Source organism: Vombatus ursinus, unplaced genomic scaffold (genome assembly GCF_900497805.2).
Source record: "Vombatus ursinus unplaced genomic scaffold, bare-nosed wombat genome assembly UNPS02014893.1, whole genome shotgun sequence".
NCBI classification, from domain to species: domain Eukaryota; kingdom Metazoa; phylum Chordata; class Mammalia; order Diprotodontia; family Vombatidae; genus Vombatus; species Vombatus ursinus.
Window position 1 is genome coordinate 9,070,631 of NW_020954671.1, and position 17,622 is coordinate 9,088,252.

The following is a 17,622-nucleotide window of genomic DNA, read 5'->3' on the forward strand; positions in this document are numbered from 1 at the left end:
ATTTTATAGATGAGGAAACTGAAGCAAACAGGGTTAAGTGGCTTGCCCAGGGTCACATAACTAGTAAGTCTGAGGCCAGATTCGAACACAGGGAGATATGTGTTCCTGATTCCAGGCCCAGTACTCTATCCACTGCACCACCTAGCTGCCCCTTCTTGCTCAATAGGACCTGCCAGAACTTGAGTTTAACTAGGGTGGCCTTATTATAGCAATAAGGTTGTAGCTCTTGAGGTTCAATCACCTGGGTGACCTTAAGTCTAGGCATTAATTTTCTCGTCTGCAAAAACATACATCATACTACTTTTATTACCGAACTTAAAGATTTGTTGTAAAGGTTAGAGTGCTGTGGAAATGCGTGTCATTAAGAACCCAGGGTCACCTTGAAGACATCATTGTCCAGATTCACACAGGAACATCACTAAGTAATTAACTGTAATAGGCAAACCCTCTTCAATTTGGTCTTTGTAATGAATCTCCTCTAGGACATTGTTGAATAACTTGGTGAGCATACATCTTCTTGTTTTATACCTCAGCTGATATATTAACAATGAGTGGATAGCTGAATACGGTTGTCTCTGTGGATATATCTTTCAAGAGTTCTTCCATATTTTGATGTATATATGGGAAACAACTGGTTGAAAGAGAGATTATTTTAGCAGTATACCTGATTGCCTGAGGATTTATGTGACTTGAGAAGCATAATTACACAACATATTGCAGGTGCTGCTCTAACACTTCCATACACCTGACCTTTAGCATAGATTAAGCCAAAGATAAAGTACAGGTTTTTGTTAAACATAGCAGTACATCCTCTAAATATTTCATTCTTTAGTGGTAAGTGAGGAGTTTAGTAAAAGATCCTACAAATTAAGTATAATTATTGCATTTTTGGAAATATGTCTCATAGAAAGCAATTTCACAACTATAGTGAAAGTGGCAGATGTTAACTAGCCAGGGAGCTAATTAGCAGGGGAAGAGAATAAGCATTTTTATAGAGCGCCTACTATGTGTCAGGCATTGTGCTAAATGCTTTAGAAATATTATCTCATTTGATTCTCCCAACAACTCTGAGAGGCAGGTGCTGTCACTATCCCAATACGTTATTGTTGAGTCATTTCAGTTGTATCTGACTCCATGACCTCATTTGTAGTTTTCTTGGCAAAGATACCAAAGTGGTTTGCCATTTCCTTCTCTAGCTCATTTTACAGATGAGAAAACTGAGGCAAACAAAGGTAAGTGACTTGCTCAGGGCCACACAGCTAGAAAGTGGGACCAGATTTGAATTCAGGTCCTCCTGACTCCTGGGCCAGTGCTCTATCCGCTGGCCCAATAGTAATAGCATTACAATTTTATTGTGTTTTAATACCTACAAAGCACTTTCCTCACAACAATTGTATCCAGAGCAAATATTATTATTCCAATTTTTTACAGTGAAAAAACTGGTACTCAAGGAAGTTAACTGACTCTTGCACAAGATTTTGCAGCGAATAAGATTTTATGGTAGGACCTAATTGGGTCCCCAGTACTCAGTGACTCTACCCTTAAAAAGCTCTCAGTAAGAAATACTACCTCTTTTGTGCGAGATTTGTAGTCACAAATTAACAGCTTGCATTAGCTAACCGCTACTCTCCTGCTTTAGAACACCACTGTCCAAATTCCTTCAGTGTCTACATTCTCTCAATGTTAAAATCCCTTCTGGCCTGAGACTTTACCTGTCAACTTTGAAGGCTCTCTGAAGACAAGTCCCCTGCTGAACTCCTCTTTTATGAGACTCCCAGCCTTCAGAGGTTGAGTGATTTGTCCATGTAGTTGAGCCTTTGGGTATTCCCCTTATTACCTCTCATTGCTGGCTGAAGGGGTCTGATTGGGGGTGTATCCCAAGGCTAATGACATTGGTATACTCTAATGCACAGCTACATTGCTTGCTGTGCTGATGCTTAACATCATTTCTCCTAATTCAAGAGAGTATCATCCCATCTTGGAATATAGGTAAACATTAAAGAAATATTCTGCAACTTGATTTTGTATTGTCAGGGTATTCCCCTGCACTAAACTAAGTAACCTAAGTAGGGAATTATTTTGCCCAAAGTTAATGGCCATGACTATCCCTTAAACAAGGTCTATGAGGAGAATGATCTTTCCTAAGACAACATTAAAAGGAGAAAGGTTCAAATAGTTTCTAGCTGTATTGACTCTGAGGCCTGTGTTCTTTCCAGTATGTCAACTATAAGTAAGTGCTTACTGTGTTCCAGACATTGTGTTAAGTGCTGCGAATAAAAATACAAGTAGAAAGATAGTCCCTGCGCTCAAAGAGATTATTTTCTAATGGAAGAAGAAAACACATAAAAGGAAGCTGAAAAAGGGAAGAGGGGGAGACAAGAAAGTACCTGTCCAAGACATGGTAGAGAAAATCCAGTGAGCCAGGAGTACAGCCTGGAGAGGAATGAAGACATGACTGGTTTGGGCATCCTCCTTAAAATGGAGGTTATGGGAAGAACCAACCAATCAGAGAGAGAGGCCAAGGTGAAGAAGTTTCTGGGGCATTGTAGAAAAAGATTGAGAGAATCAGATGAACGGTTTGGAGAGGAATAAAGACATGGTGACCTGGATGACCTCCTTGACATGGTCTACCTAGATAACCCCATTAAATAGGAAATTCTAGGAATAACCAGCCAGTCAGTTGTGAATAATGATTTTGTTGACCACCTATTGAAAAGAAAGTTTAAGTAATTCACATAAAAAAGGATAATTCTGGATACACTGCTTTGCTTTCATAATCTTGGTTGTATATTGTAGACTGGAAAAGAAAATGAGGCTTTAATTAAAGAGTTCACAGAGCTCCTACAAGTACTTGAAGAGATGGAAGAATTCATCGATCAAGTGGCAACCTGGGAAACAGAAATCAGACCCGTTCTGGATTTTATCAAACAACAAGGTTATGTGGAAGCTTCCATGGAAGAATCTTTGCAGGTAAAAATGTAGAAAAGCCAAATGCCAATTTTACAGCTGTGATCTTATATTTCAATTTAGGTCAGTGTTGATAACGGAAGTTCTAAGAAACCTGTATTTCATAGCCAGTGCCATGCTGTGGTCACAATATTTACTACCTAGTACCCTGGGCCTAGGAAAGTTGCAAAATCTATCTCTTTTTAACTTTGACACTAGTTTATTTTGGGGCTCTGAGATAGTGAAGTACTTTTCTTTGAAATCCTTTCGAATGAAATGTATTCTCACCAGGGAATGGTTAGTTATTCTCCTTTCTGCCTATAGGGGAGACACTAGAAATGGACAAAAAGTTTTCTAAAGCAGAGACTTCAAACTCTACCCATTGGCCAGATTAAAATGTAATTGGGAAGTGTTTAACAAAATGAAATGCAATACAATATACAGAATGATAATTTGTGATTTTCTAAGTTAAAATGCAGCCTTCTGGGATCTGTTTCTATTTGAGTTTGACACCACAGCTCTAAAGTATGCCTTTTTTTTTTTTTACTTTTTTATTCTTTGGTTATTGTTGTTTGGATAAAGAGGTGCTGTTCAGTTGTGCCTGACTCTTCATGACCCCATCTGGGGTTTTCTTGGCAAAGATACTGGAGTGGTTTGCCATTTCTTTCTCCAGCTCAATTTACAGATGAGGAAACTGAGGCAAACAGGATTAAGTGACTTGCTCAGGACCACGTAGCCAGGAAGTGTCTGAGTCCAGATTTGAATTCAGGTCTTCCTGACTCCAGACCCAGCACTCTATCCACTGTGCCACCTAGTTGCCCCAAGGAGAATGGCTTTCCTTATTGCATCCAGGCAGAAGTATAGCAGCTACTCACAGGTCAAATCCCATCACTGATCAGCATGGAGGTTTTGACCTCCTTCATTTCTGACCTAGACCAGTTTTTCCCTTCTTAGGCAGACTAGTGGCCCACCCCACTCCCAGGGGTTTACCATACTGCTGTTGGAATAGTTTTGGATGCCCAAATGGCTTTAGCTCTCTTGAAGCTTAGAACTCCTAAGGGTATGACCCACCAGCCTCAGCTTCCCCAGGAACAGGGATTACAGATGTCCACCACCATGCTGGGCCTAGGACCCAGTACTTATTAGCCATGTAACCTTGGCAAGTCTCTTGGGATCTTTAAGATCAAGAAGGGATTGTAAAGATGATCTAATTCAGAGTAGCAAACAGTCCCAAAAAAGTTAAGTGACTCTCTCTAGGTGACACAGTTAATGGGTAGCAGAGATAGCTTTCAACTCCAGTGCAAATTTGCTACTCTTTCCATTACTTCAGGCTGTGTTCTTTTTAAGAACATGTAAAATAGGGATAATAACACTAAGGCATCCTCTTCTGAATGTGGGACTGTTGTGCACCACTTTGCCTGGCCAAATGCCTTTGGTTTTGAATTTGTTTTTCTATCAATAGAATGGAGATTAATTAAAAAAAAAAGTCTCCTTGCAAGAGTACAATGAGAATGAGTAAGTCTAGTTTCATATTACATTTTAAGGTATGATTTGTGAATATAAAGAATTATTAGCTCTCTATTGAAAACTTACCCATGGATTAGATGCCTACAGCTTAACTGATTGCATGGAATCCTACTGATTTTTAAAGAAGAGAGCATACTCTTTCTTCCCTGAGACTCAGTTCTGCCTTTACTTCTGTGTAACCAACATATTGAGAATCGGGGAAGTGAATAGTTAACGTTGTAGTGTGTTGTAGCAGCTATTACACTTAGCCTTCCTGGGGAAGATGTAACATTGAAAGCTTAACTGAGTTTCAGCTAAGTCATAAAACCATCCAGGCATGAGTTTTGAGAACATGGAAAATTCCAACAATAAGAATAAGAAATAATTCCTTTGCAAATCTTCATTTCTTTGCTTTGTGTGTTTATTTAATCTATCTATAATTTCTATAGCAAGTATAGAGAGCTCATTTGTATGTTTTTGAGAATGGGGGATCTGAAAAAGTCACTAATGCTCTGTGAACCTCGGTTTTCTCATCTGTTTAAAGAAAGTGTTGGATTAGATGGGCTGTGAGGTCTCTTTAAGCTCTAGCATCTATGATCATGTCACTAACTACCTGTGTGACCTTGGTCAAGTTCCTTAATCTCTTTGAGGTTTGATTTCTAAAGTTTGAGACCTTGAGTCTCTAAAATTACTTTTAGGTCTAAATTTCTGATCCTATAATTAATACTGATGATTAATATCCAGTTTATCTTTTAAATATTGTTATTTTACTTGTAGTTGGTACCATACTAAGATATCTACAACATAAAGGATGTAATTTTGAATAGATATAACATTAAAGGGATCAGGATGTTTCTCGGAACTTGATCATTATATTTTATATATTTTTATGTATACATGTATATCTTTAAATATGCTCTTAATTATTTATGAAGTATTTCCTTCTTACTTACAAGGTAGTATGTAGTGCTTACATAAGATAAACTTGTGTGAAGACTGTATTCTCAGACTTTCTCCAAGCTAGACAATGTAAGGAATACTCAGAACATTTGCTATGTAAATTTCATCATTTTGGATTTTGGATTCATCTTTAATGGCTTTTTATGAACATGATTTTCATCTGGATTAATGTCGAACCTTACTATGGTCTCATTTGTTTCGATAGAACCTGATTGCCCGAGGATCTATGTATCAAGAACATGTGACTAGAAAAGAAAATGCATTACAAATAATAGCACAAAATATTTCAAGCAATGTACTCCTCCAGCATTTCCATACATCTGGGCTCCAGACACAGATCAAAGAAGCAAAACACAAAGTTCAGGTCTCTAACATAGTGCATTTTCTAAATATTTTATTCCTTAGCTTTTAGTGGTCTGAAAAAAAATGCTACCATTCATTTAAAATTTCTTGCATAATATTATTTTTGCATTACACTTTAAAATAATTATTGTTTAGTAGCATATAAATATAGTATATTAGAATTTCTATGGAAAAAATCAAGCTACTATTTGAAAGAAACTTCAATTCAACCAACTTTTATTAAGTACCTCCTGTATGAATTCAAGGCCCTCTAAAATCTGGCTTCAACTCCTCTGTTTAATAGATACTTGAATTTTTGTTGAATTGAGTTGAATTATAGGTCATTGTGCTAAGCCCTGGAAAAGATTCGAAGTTTAGAAGAAAAACTTCTTGTCTTCTGTGTGAACCTTTATGATAGTGGGTAAAATGCAAATAATTTAAAACTCTTTTTCTTCACAGAATAACATGGCAGAGCTAGATGCTGTCTTACAGGCCTCATATGAGAGTTCCCTAGAAATGGATGTTAGGGCCAAATCTGAAAAGTCACAAAAGGAACTTGAGTCAGATATTATGAAGGCTCAGCAACTCCTTGGACAAAAAGGGAGCCTTGGTGACCTGATTTCACAAAAGAAGGTGGGAATCTCTATTATCATTTCTTGCAAAATATTTGTCGGTACTTATTTCTCTATTAAAAAATTAAGATCTAAAACAAAAATTATGCCATTATCTTCTTTTAACCTCTTTGAGTTTTCCAGTAGTAAGCAAAAGTGACTTACAATTACAGTTTTAAAGAAAATCTTCATTTAAATGAAAAAATAATTCAGATTTTAATGTAGACCTTTTATCAATGTTGAGTGGTTCAGTGAAAATAGCTGTGCAATGGGATTCAGGAAACCTGACCCATCTAATCTTAGTGCTAGCTTTGCAACTATGACCTTGGACAAGTCACTTAATTGTGCTTCATTTTCCTTATTTGTGAAATAGAGCTAATAGAGTTAATATATAGAGCTGGAAGGTACCTCAGAGTTCATCTAGTTCAATACTTTCATTTTGTGGAGAAGAAAATTGAAGATCAGAGGTAAAGTGTCCAAGACCACATAGGTAGTAAGTAGAAAAGATGATCTCTTTCTTATCCAACTGATAAAATTAAGAATCAAATGAGATAGTGAGTGTGAAAGTGCTATACACATATCAAGAATTATCATTCAGCTGAATTGATAAAAGCCACTTAAAGGATCTAATCATCATTCTTCAACTATGATTCCCTTCTTTAGTCCTAAGTTTGATTTTTTTTTTGGCTTTTTTTTTTTTTTTGGTGAAGCGATCGGGGTTAAGTGACTTGCCCAGGGTCACACAGCTAGTAAGTGTTAAGTGTCTGAGGCTGGATTTGAACTCAGGTCTTCCTGACTCCAAGGCCAGAGCTCTATTCACTTTACCACCTAGCTACCCCCTAAGTTTGGTTTTTGACAGAATTTCCAAGGGCCATAATTTTAAAGGGCTTGAAAAGCTTTAAAAAAGATTTTTATATTTGATCCTGGAGTTAATATGGAGTTTATTGTTCACTGAGTAGGGGGGTGACATGGTCAGACCTATACTTTAAGAGATTACTTTACCTAGATGGAAGATTGATTAGAGTGGGGAGAGACTTTGGGTAGGGAGACACCTGGAATGCTATTGTAATAGGCCAGGCACGAAGTGATGCAGGGCTATGGTAGGGTAGTGGTTGTTTGAGAGGAAAGAAAGAGACCTATATGATAGATATTACAAAGGAAAAAATGACAGGACTTGACAGCAGATTGGATATGTGGAGTGAGAGAAAATGAGGTGAGAATGACACTTAGGTTACAAACCTGGGTGACTGGTTATGTAGTAGTGCCATCAAAAGTAATAGGGAAATTTGGAGGAGGAAAGGATTCAGAGGGAAAGATCATGAGTTAAGCTTTGGAAACATTGAGTTTAAGATGTCTATAGGATATTCAATTTGAGATATCCAATTGGATATATGAGACTGGAATTCAGGAGAGATGTTAGGATTGACTAAATAGATCTGAGAATTATCTATTTGCAGAAAGATGGCAGTTGGCTCTATGGGAACTGATGAGATAACCCAGTAGGAAAGGAAAAGGGCCACCAGGACAGACCCCGGGGGAATACCCACAGTTACCATAATCTGGATGAAGATCCAATATAGGAAATTGAAAAGGAGCAGTCAGGTGATAGGAGACAAACTAGGAGAAAGCAATGTCACAAAAACCTAGAGAGGAGAGGGTATCTAGGAGAAGAGTGTGATTTACTGCATTGTAGACTTCAGAGAGGTCCAAAAGGAGGAGGATTGAGAAAATGCCACTAGATTTAGCAATTAAGATATCATTGGTAACTTTGAATTGAGCAATTCCAGTTGAATGAGATTTGAAGCCAGATTATAAAAACTTTAGAAGAGAATGAGAGGGGAGAGAGAGGAGAAGCACTGATTGTAGAGAGCTTTATCAAGTAGTTTAGCCACAAAATACAGAAATGATATAGAATGAAAGGTAGTGATGATGGATGGATCAAGTGAGGTTTTTCTTTTCTTCAGAGATTCAGGAAAAATGAGGGAGTTTGTAAGCAGCAGGGAAATAGCCTGTAGAAAGAGAGAAATTGAAGATTAGTGAGTGAATTTGGTGGAGAAGACTGGATGGAATGAGATCAATGGTGCATGTAGAGGGGTTTGCCTTAGAAAGGAGAAAGGTCACCTCTTGTGTGATAATGGAAGAAGGCATCTGGGTGAGGTGAGATGAGGCAGGGAGAAGAGGGAGCTCTCTGAAAATGGCTTCTATTTTTTTTTTTTTTAGTAAAGTGTGAGGCAAGGTTATCAACTGAGAGGATAGGAAGAGGAAAAGTCATGGCAGGTTTGAGGACAAATGAAAAAACTTGGAATAGCTACTACGATGAGTCAAATAGTAAATCAATTAATGAGGATTGCCTTACTGTGGTAAGAGTATAGATGGGATTAGGTAACAAATTTATAGTGAACTCAGTTTTATCATCGTTTCATGATTTTCTCCAGCTTCTTTCAATAGCACATAAAGAGAAATAAAGATACTGGATGGTGGGAATAATCCAAGGTTTAGGATGGCATGATTAGCAAAAAAGATAAGGGGCAAGTGACTCCATTTGAAGAGTGGATGGTGAGTAGAGGATGATGTAGAATTCAATTTGTTCACCAAGTGGAAGGAGGAGCGGATAGCCACTGTAGGGGTGGAGGCTGGGAAAGTACTGAGGGGTGAAAGGATTAGAGGTCGTAGTAAAAGCTAAGAACAGGGTTGGGAGTCATGAAGCAGAGGGAAAGATAGAATGATAAAAGACTGTGATCAGATGAAGAAAATTTAAAGTTCATGATCACAGAAGTGGTGCACTTGTGAGTGGTGCCAAGATCAAATATATGACCATCTCTACATGAAGCTGAGGAAGAGAGGAGTAGAAGGTGGAAATGAGTAAGCTGAGGAAGTGAGAAGTTAAGATGTTTAGGGGAGGATCAGTATGTATGTTGAAGTCCCTTTGTATGAAGGCAAGAGTTAGAGTAGATAGAGAGACTGAGTTAGTTGATGAACTCAGTGAGGAAGGAAAAAGAGTCATTAGACAACAACCACCAGAATCCTTGACTGGGTATGAATATGGATTGCATGAACAACAAGAGAAGAGCTTACTGGATAATGGTGCTATTGGGAGAATCCACAAGGGGAATTGGGGAGCAAGGAGTATAATACTCCCTTACCAGACTTTAGCAGATGCTTAGTGATAATGAGGAAAAGGGATACAAGGCAGAATTCAGAATTCATTTTGAGAAGAAGATAGGAAAATAAGGATTAGGTGGAAAGAGAAATAGACCAAATTAAGAGTTAGATTATATTGGTATTGTACTGCCTGTTAGACCTCCCTATTAGTATAATTGTCACTAACAATTGAAATTTCTTTGCACTTATATGACATAAACTACTTCTCTACACACTTTCTACGTTTTGTTGCTCATGTAGCAAACTTATTCATTCATAACTTTGAAAGCTTATAGTGAACATTGTTTAATGCCTTTCCCACACCTTTCTTTGCTCTGACACAATATCGAAGCTATGTTTAATTTTCCATAGTTTTCACTGTTCCTTAGTATTTTCCTTATCTCTCAACCATACCATTATATAGTAGAGTAATGTGTACTTAGCAGCAAGAACCTTCTCTAGCCCCATGAAATGTAATAGTGGCTTCTCTTTACAAAGGGAAGTGTTCATACAAATCTTCAGACATGTTACAGTTGATGTCCTATGACAGTTTTCTTACACCCTAGTTAGTATTCAGTCATTTTTCAGTTGTGTCCAACTCTTTGTGACCCCATTTGGGGTTTTCTTGGCAGAGATACTGGAGTGGTTTGCCATTTCCTTCTCCAGCTCATTTTACAGGAGAAGAAACTGAAGCAAACAGGGTTAAGTGCCTTGCCCAGTGTCACATAGCTAGTAAGTGTCTGAAATTGGCTTTGAACTCAGATCTTCCTGACTCCAGGCCCAGTGTTCGACCTAGGTGACTGTGCCACCTACTGGTCCCCTATATCCTAGTACTAACTTTCAAAAAACTAGTTTTAAAATTAGAATGTGCTTTTAGCTTCATATCTTTGTTATTTTAATTTTTTAGAGAAATTTTTTTCTAACTATTTATTTAACAAATATCAACAAACGTGAAAATTTCAAAAGAAAAAGAAAAAGTTTTTGTTACATACAATTTATTTTCTCTAGGTGGTTATTAAATTTAATATGGTTGTAATAAAATTGACTTATTTGTATCCTTTTCTAAATTTCCTTTTGTTTTCTTCTGTTTCTTCTGTGGTTTAATGCTTTACTGGTGTTCCTTTCTTTCTTATCTTTTGCACATAATGTAGTTTTCATGTGTTTGTTATGTACTTTGTTTATAGGATATTCTATCCATTTTAAGCAGTAAAAGCTTGGACAAATTTTTGAAAGCTACTGAACAACTAAAAAATATTGTGTCTCCTGATGAAAAGCAATCTTTAGAAGAAACGAGCAGAGAGCTCTCTAAAGAGTGGGAGGTGAGATATCCATAAGATTTATATGTCATTGTATTGGCTAGAAGCACATTTCTTTATTTTTTAAAAATAGAACAAAATTATTTTTGTTATTTGGAATGGTATTGTGTCATCCTTCCTAAAGATATGGGGATGAAAACTTTAGTTCCCTCTTTGCCCCGTGATAATCATGACATGTTTTTTATTTGTACTGGGAGCAAACAGTTTAGACTAAGCTAGTTTCTAGGATTTATCTGTTCATTCATTCATTTAATAAGTATTTATTGAATGACTTAAATTTACAAGTACCAAGTTAAGGAAGATACCCTGACCAGTCTGTGAAAAGCTTACAACTCAGAAAGGGAGGTAAGACATGTCCATAGATAACTACGCTATGGGTTAGAATGTAAAGGTACAAATAGAGGCATAAAGTCTTCTACGCAAAAAAATCCAGAGGAGGAGATGTTACTTCTAGCTGGAGAAAGTGATCATGGATGGGAGTTACATTCCAGCTGACTTTTATTAAAGTATGGATAGAAATTTGATGAGTGGAGCTGGGAGAAAAGCATCATGTTTATTTTATTTTACAGGATCTTCATCAAGAAATATGTTTATATATTCATCGAATAAAAATTGAAATTGAAAAAAAGCTTACTGAAAACATATCAAAACTTGAAAAGCAACTAAATAAAGAGAAAAAATTACTCAGTAAAGGGAAGACCAAGGGACTCATTGAGGAACATGAGGTAGACTGATTCCTATTTAAACATTTTAATTGTGTTTGAGACCATGCCTTGACATGTAAGCTCTCCCTTTCTGTGCATTGGTATCCATCCCGATTTATTTCTATCTAATGGCATGAGTTTGGATTAAATGATCTAGGGAAATCATTTTCAGGTCTGTCTTTCTGTAGGTTTATCAATTCCAGTTTGGAATTCTGCCACTGCCCTAAATTCTTTCATTTATTATTGGTACTAAAAATTCATTCAATAATTGATGTTTAGTTTCCCTTGATTTGCTAGTTATATAGGAGATATAATACTTGTTATGGTTTTTTGAAATAGACACAGTGACCTTTGAAGGATCTAAGTATTCTAGGAAAGCATGATATGCTCTGTAGGCTTTTACTGATTAAGCACCAGACTTAGCCTTGAAATATTTGTGAAGAATAGCATGTCAGAACAAAGATTCAAACAAGTCAAGCTGAACAGATTTTTTTAAACTATCCCCCACCTCAAGGGTCATTTCTGTGAATACTTACAAAGTTAGTCCAAAATCAATTTTGAATTTTTGCATAGTACTTTCATTGAATAGTCCACACATATATAAACAGTGGCACACATTTAGTTATTTTATATTGGGTCCTCAAGAATCCAGTCTTTACACTTTCAAAACCCTTTTATGTTGTAGAAAAGTCACTCGCAGTAAGTAACTGCCAGTACTGTAGGAGCTAGTTAATAGGAGAATTTTTTTTAAGGTTCTGAGTAATGATAACCTTATGGAATCACATAGGACTCTATGACTCTTAGAATTCAAAAGGTGGATATCAGAAGCCAGTTAATTCAGATATATAAGGGATATCATAAGCCAGTTAATTCAGGCTGCATCTGACAGAGAATCTCCTCTATACTATCAGTTAAAAAGTATTAAGCACCTACTATGTGCCAGGCACTGTTTTAGGCACTAGAAATACAAAGACAAAAAAGGACACAGTCCCTGCCCTCATGAAGCTTACATTCTATTAATGAGATATACAAATATAAGAATGTATAAAACATAAACAAAGAAATGTAAGGTAATTTTGAGGAGAAGCCCTAGGAGCTAATGGGATCAGTGAAGGTCCTGTGGTGAGACTTGAGCTGAACTTTGAAAGAAACTAGGGATTCTAAGAGATTTGGGTAAGGAGGGAATATAATTCAGGCCTGTGGCAGAACTTATACAAATGCAGAGAGATAGGAGATGGAGGGTCATGTGTGAAGAACAGCCAGAAGACCATTTTGGCTGAATTATAGTGTATCTGAAGGGGAGCAATGAATAATAAAGCTGGAAAATGATATTGGAGTTAGGTTTTGAAAGGCTTCAAATTCCAGGCAGATGAGTTTGTATTTGATTCTAGGAATGACAAAGAGCCACTGGTTTTGTTGAGTAAGGGAATGACATGGTTAGACCTTTGTCTTAGGTTAGTCACTTTGACAACTATGTGGAGAATGGATTGGAGAGGGGAAGAGAAAAGTCAGGAGGGCCAATTAAGAGGCAATACTTGTGTGACATTGTTTCCAATCTTTTATCCATCACACGACCAGTCCAGTTTAGGCCTCCATCACCTCTTGCTCAGATTATTACAATAGCCTCCTTATTGACTCTGAGCATCTGGGCTCTTCCCCGTACCACCTCCAGTTTCCTCAACTCATCTTTTACACAACTACCAAATTGATCTAAAACACAGGTCTGCCTATGTCACTTCTCTGCTCAAGAAATGTCTATGGCTCCCAGGTGCTTCTAGAATAAATACAAATGCCTCTGACATTTAAAATTCTTCAAAATCTGTTTCTAACCTATCTATTGAGGCTCCTTATTCAGCCTCATGTACTCTACATTCCAGCCCAACTAGACTACTTATTTTTCCCCATGTACATTCTACCTCCTCCCTCTGTCTTTGTATAGGAGAGCTCCGTACATGAGATGCTCTTACTCCTTTGACTGTTTGAGACCTCTTGCTGCCTTACAAAGCTCAGCTTAAGTGCCACTTTCTATTAGAGGTCTTTTCTGAGCTCCTAAATTGCTGGTGTCCCTTCCCCCAACCACCATTATTTTATATTTGCATGTGCATATTGTATATATGCATGTTGTACACTCCCAGTAGAATGTAACCTCCTTAAGGGCAGGAACTCTTTTGTTCTGTTTCTTTTTTTTTTTAAGTCTGAACCTAGTACACTGCCTGGCACATAGTAGGTGCTTAAAAAATGTTTGTTGAGGTGAAATAAATGGACTCATCTGCATTATCCTCTTTGTAGTGCATTCTAATTTCTGAGTAATGATAACCTTATGGAATCACATAGGACTCTATGACTCTTAGAATTCAAAAGGTGGATATCAGAAGCCTTCTTTAAAGGCTTTAAAAAATTCTTTAAAAAGTTCTTTAAAAAATGTGGCACTTTTGTTCTGGAGACTTTGTCTTCCATCGAAGCTTAAACTGTTTCAGGAGAGACTGAGATATTAGAGGCAGCTAGGTGGTGCAGTAGATAGAAGACTGGATTTGGAGTTAGGGAGATCCAAGTTCAAATCTAACCTCAGACACTTACTATCTGTGTGACCCTGGCGAATTGAACTAACTTCTCTCTGCTTTAGTTTCATCATCTGCAAAATGGGGACAATTATAGCACCTTCCTCTCAGTGTTGTTATGAGGATCAGGTGAGATAATATTTGTAAAGTGTTGTGTAAACCTTGAAGAACTATATAAATGCTTGCTGTTATTACTTTCAAAAGTCCCTTGTTGTTTTTATAATACAATGGCATCCCCTCCTTCCCTTTGCCAAGATATGGGACTATAATTTTAGAATACTGCCAATGTTGGTACACAACTAAGTGGACCAATGCATTAAGGGCTGGATTAGCATTCAGGACAGACTTTCATTCAAATTCAGCCTCTGATGCTTACTAGCCATGTGACGCTGGGCAAGTTGCTTAACATCTGTGTGCCTCAGTTTCCCTATCTGTAAAATAGGGCTAATAATAGTACCTATTTCTCATGATAGGTATGAAGATCAAGTGAGAAAATAAATTTTTTAAAATATAATTTAATTAAAAAATTTTTGTTTTAACTTCCAAATTCTCTCCCTCCATCCACTCCCTCCTTTACCCATTGAGAAAGCAAGAAATATGATACCAATTATACATATGAAGTTATGCAAAACATTTCCACATTAACCGTGTTGTGAAAAAGAAGCAAGAAAAATAAAGTGAAAAACATGCTTCAGTTTGCATTCAGAGTTCATCAGTTCTCTCTCTAGAGCTGGATAGCAATTTTCATCATGAGTCCTTTGGCATTGTCATGGATCATCGTATTGATCAGAGTAGCTAAGTCTTTCCCAGTTGGTCGTCATTACACTATTGCTGTTACTGTGCACATTGTTCTTCTGGTTCTGCTCACTCTGCTTTGCATCAGTTCCTATAAGTCTTCCCAGGTTTATAAGATAATAAATGTAAAGTGCTTTATAAATCTTAATGCTCCTTATTACATTGTCAGACTTCTTTTATTCTTTGTTACAAGGGATGACTTACTGGGTAAGGGAAGAAAGACATATTTAGATAGTAATGTGATGTAAAAACAAAGAGTATCAGTAAAAAATAAAAAAAATTCTGAAATAAGATAACAGCTTCTCATCATTATGAAAATCCACTAGTTTCTAATCGTTATGGAAAAAATCATGTTGACTCACAATGAATCCTTGTCTGCTGTTTAATTTCTTTAATTAGGCTTGCTTCTCTGATGAAGGGATCCTGTGTCAGCTTGATCACCACATGGAAGCCCTGAGGGAGCTGAGTGAAGAGCTGACTTCAGAGGAAAGTCGACAAGAAATAAGGAAAACAATTATAGAATATGGAGAGAGACAAAATGGAATTAAGAATACCGCTTCTGAGACTTATAAGATGCTCCAGGCCCTTATTGAAAACACTCAGATGTCTGATAAAAAGTTGGTATTTCATAAGAACATGAGGACTTTCAGGGAAAACATTTGTGAAACCATTTTCTTCCAAAACCTATAGCAAAATAAGTTACATAGCATTTTAACATTGACGGTATTACCTTTTAGAGTTTGAGGTTTATGGCACTCTTTTAAATGCAAATTTCTCTTACTCCCTAGGAAGCCTCTAAGTGCATCTGAAAATGGTGGAAGGGATGCTGGAAAGGTGGTACAACCTTCCAAACCCAATGGTGCAACGTTACCTGAAGAGGTATGTTATCTGGATGATGATGATACCAAGGTTTACAACACACTTTTCATGTTTAGTGTCACTTGATTCTCACAATAACCCTATAAAGTAGGTGCTATTATTATCTCCATTTTACAGATGAGGAAACAGGCTGCGAATGGTTCAATGATTTGCCCAACTTTACATAGCTAGTAACTGTCTGAAGCAGGATTTGAATTTTGATCTTCTTAACCCTAAGTCTAGAACTCTATCCATTGCATCACCTAACTGATTTTTAGAAGAAAGTCTAGTGAAGAAAGCCTTCAATACTATAATATACACTGTAGATAAACTTTTCAATAAAGTAGATTCTTTTTCATCAAGAATGGTTGGTAAATTAGGGTTCTGGTTAATTGAGGTACTACATTTCAGAGTCAAGGAATTTCAGAGTCAGAGGGACCTCCAAGGTCATCTAGTCTGAAAAAAAAAAAGATCCTCTTCATAAAGTACCTGAAAAATAGTCCTTCAGCCTTCATTTAAAAACCTTGAGACAGGGGAAACTTGCCACCTTCAGAGGTAACCTAGTAAATTTTATTGAAATAGGCAAAAGAAAGCCCCATAGAACCCAATAAATTTTTATTTTCTCATCTGGAATTCTCTCACAATAACTTATATGTTATCATCATGAACATCAGCAATTGCTATCATAGTATTATTATGCTCATGGTATAGGAGATTAACTCAAATATATACTAAGATATAATATACACTCATTATTTATGGGGCAGCTAGGTGGCACAGTGAATAGAGTGCTGGGTCTGGAATAAGGAAGACTCCTCCTCCTGAGTTCAGTTTTGGCTTCAGATACTTACTAGCTATGTGACCCTGGGCAGGTCATTTAACCTTTGTCTTAGTTTCCTCATCTGTAAAACGGGGGTAATAACAGTATTTGCCTCATAGGATTGTTGTCAGGACCAAATGAGATAATAATAGTAAAATACTAAGCATAGTACTTCACACATAGAAAGTACTATATAAATATTAGTTATTATTAAGATGGGGGTAACAACAGTACCTACGTCCTAGGGTTGTTGTGAGGATCGATTAGATAATAATTATTAAGTGCAAAGCTCAGTGCCTGGAACATAGTAAGTGCTATATAAATGTTAGCTATTACACAAATGTTATTAGTTATTATTATTACTAAGATGAGGATAATAATAACATCTGTTTTCCAGGGTTGTTGTGAGGACCAAAAGGAGATACTATTTGTAAAGCATCTGGTAAACCTTGAAGTATTATATAAATGCTAGTTTTTATTATTATTTTCTCTCTGAGGCTGTAGACAGAAGCCTCTCTCTAAAATGTTTTGAGGGCAGTTCCTCTGTTTTGCTGACTCCCCAGTTACAAGCAGGTGTCTTCCTTGCTACTGCAGTGTGGAGTCTCAGCTGAGAATCTTAAATGATGTTGTTATAACTCCTAACTGGCATAAAGAATCAGTAACTGGTCTAGGTGGCAGTTTTGGGAGATGATTGGTATTTGGAAAAGGTTGTGTTGAATGTTTTTTCTTTTCTTTTAGGCTTCTGGATGTGCTAGCTTTGACTTAGAATATTTCAGCATATTAAAGCATCAGGAAGATGAAAGGCATGTAGAGAAGGATGGTGATGTGCCTTTTAAGAAGTTATTGGAAAGGTAAATTATTTCAAATAAACTGCCTATTGCAGAAGCAATGAGGTATTGAGTTAGAGCAGTAGATACAGCACTGGGCTTGGAGTCAGGAAGACCTGAGTTCAAATCTAGCTTCAGATACCTCCTAGCTATGTGACCCTGGGCAAGTCTCTTAACTCTGCTCTGCCTCATTTTCCTCATCTGTAAAATGGAGATAATTATAGGCTTGTTGTCAGGC

General features: G+C 36.9%; 1 protein-coding gene across 6 annotated transcripts in view; it reads left to right on the top strand.

The window, feature by feature from the left end:
* The window catches only part of SYNE2 (spectrin repeat containing nuclear envelope protein 2), a 415,658-nt gene that overhangs the window by 125,500 nt on the left and 272,536 nt on the right, over positions 1–17,622 (top strand). For 5 of the 6 annotated variants that reach the window (XM_027842877.1, XM_027842872.1, XM_027842874.1 and 2 more), the window contains exons 19-26: positions 2,797–2,970; positions 5,618–5,776; positions 6,214–6,387; positions 10,691–10,825; positions 11,392–11,547; positions 15,279–15,496; positions 15,668–15,758; positions 17,296–17,408. In XM_027842877.1, the coding sequence (XP_027698678.1) occupies positions 2,797–2,970; positions 5,618–5,776; positions 6,214–6,387; positions 10,691–10,825; positions 11,392–11,547; positions 15,279–15,496; positions 15,668–15,758; positions 17,296–17,408 (1,220 nt within the window). The remainder of the gene's footprint in view (positions 1–2,796; positions 2,971–5,617; positions 5,777–6,213; positions 6,388–10,690; positions 10,826–11,391; positions 11,548–15,278; positions 15,497–15,667; positions 15,759–17,295; positions 17,409–17,622) is intronic. The other variant, XM_027842876.1, reaches the window with a different exon arrangement.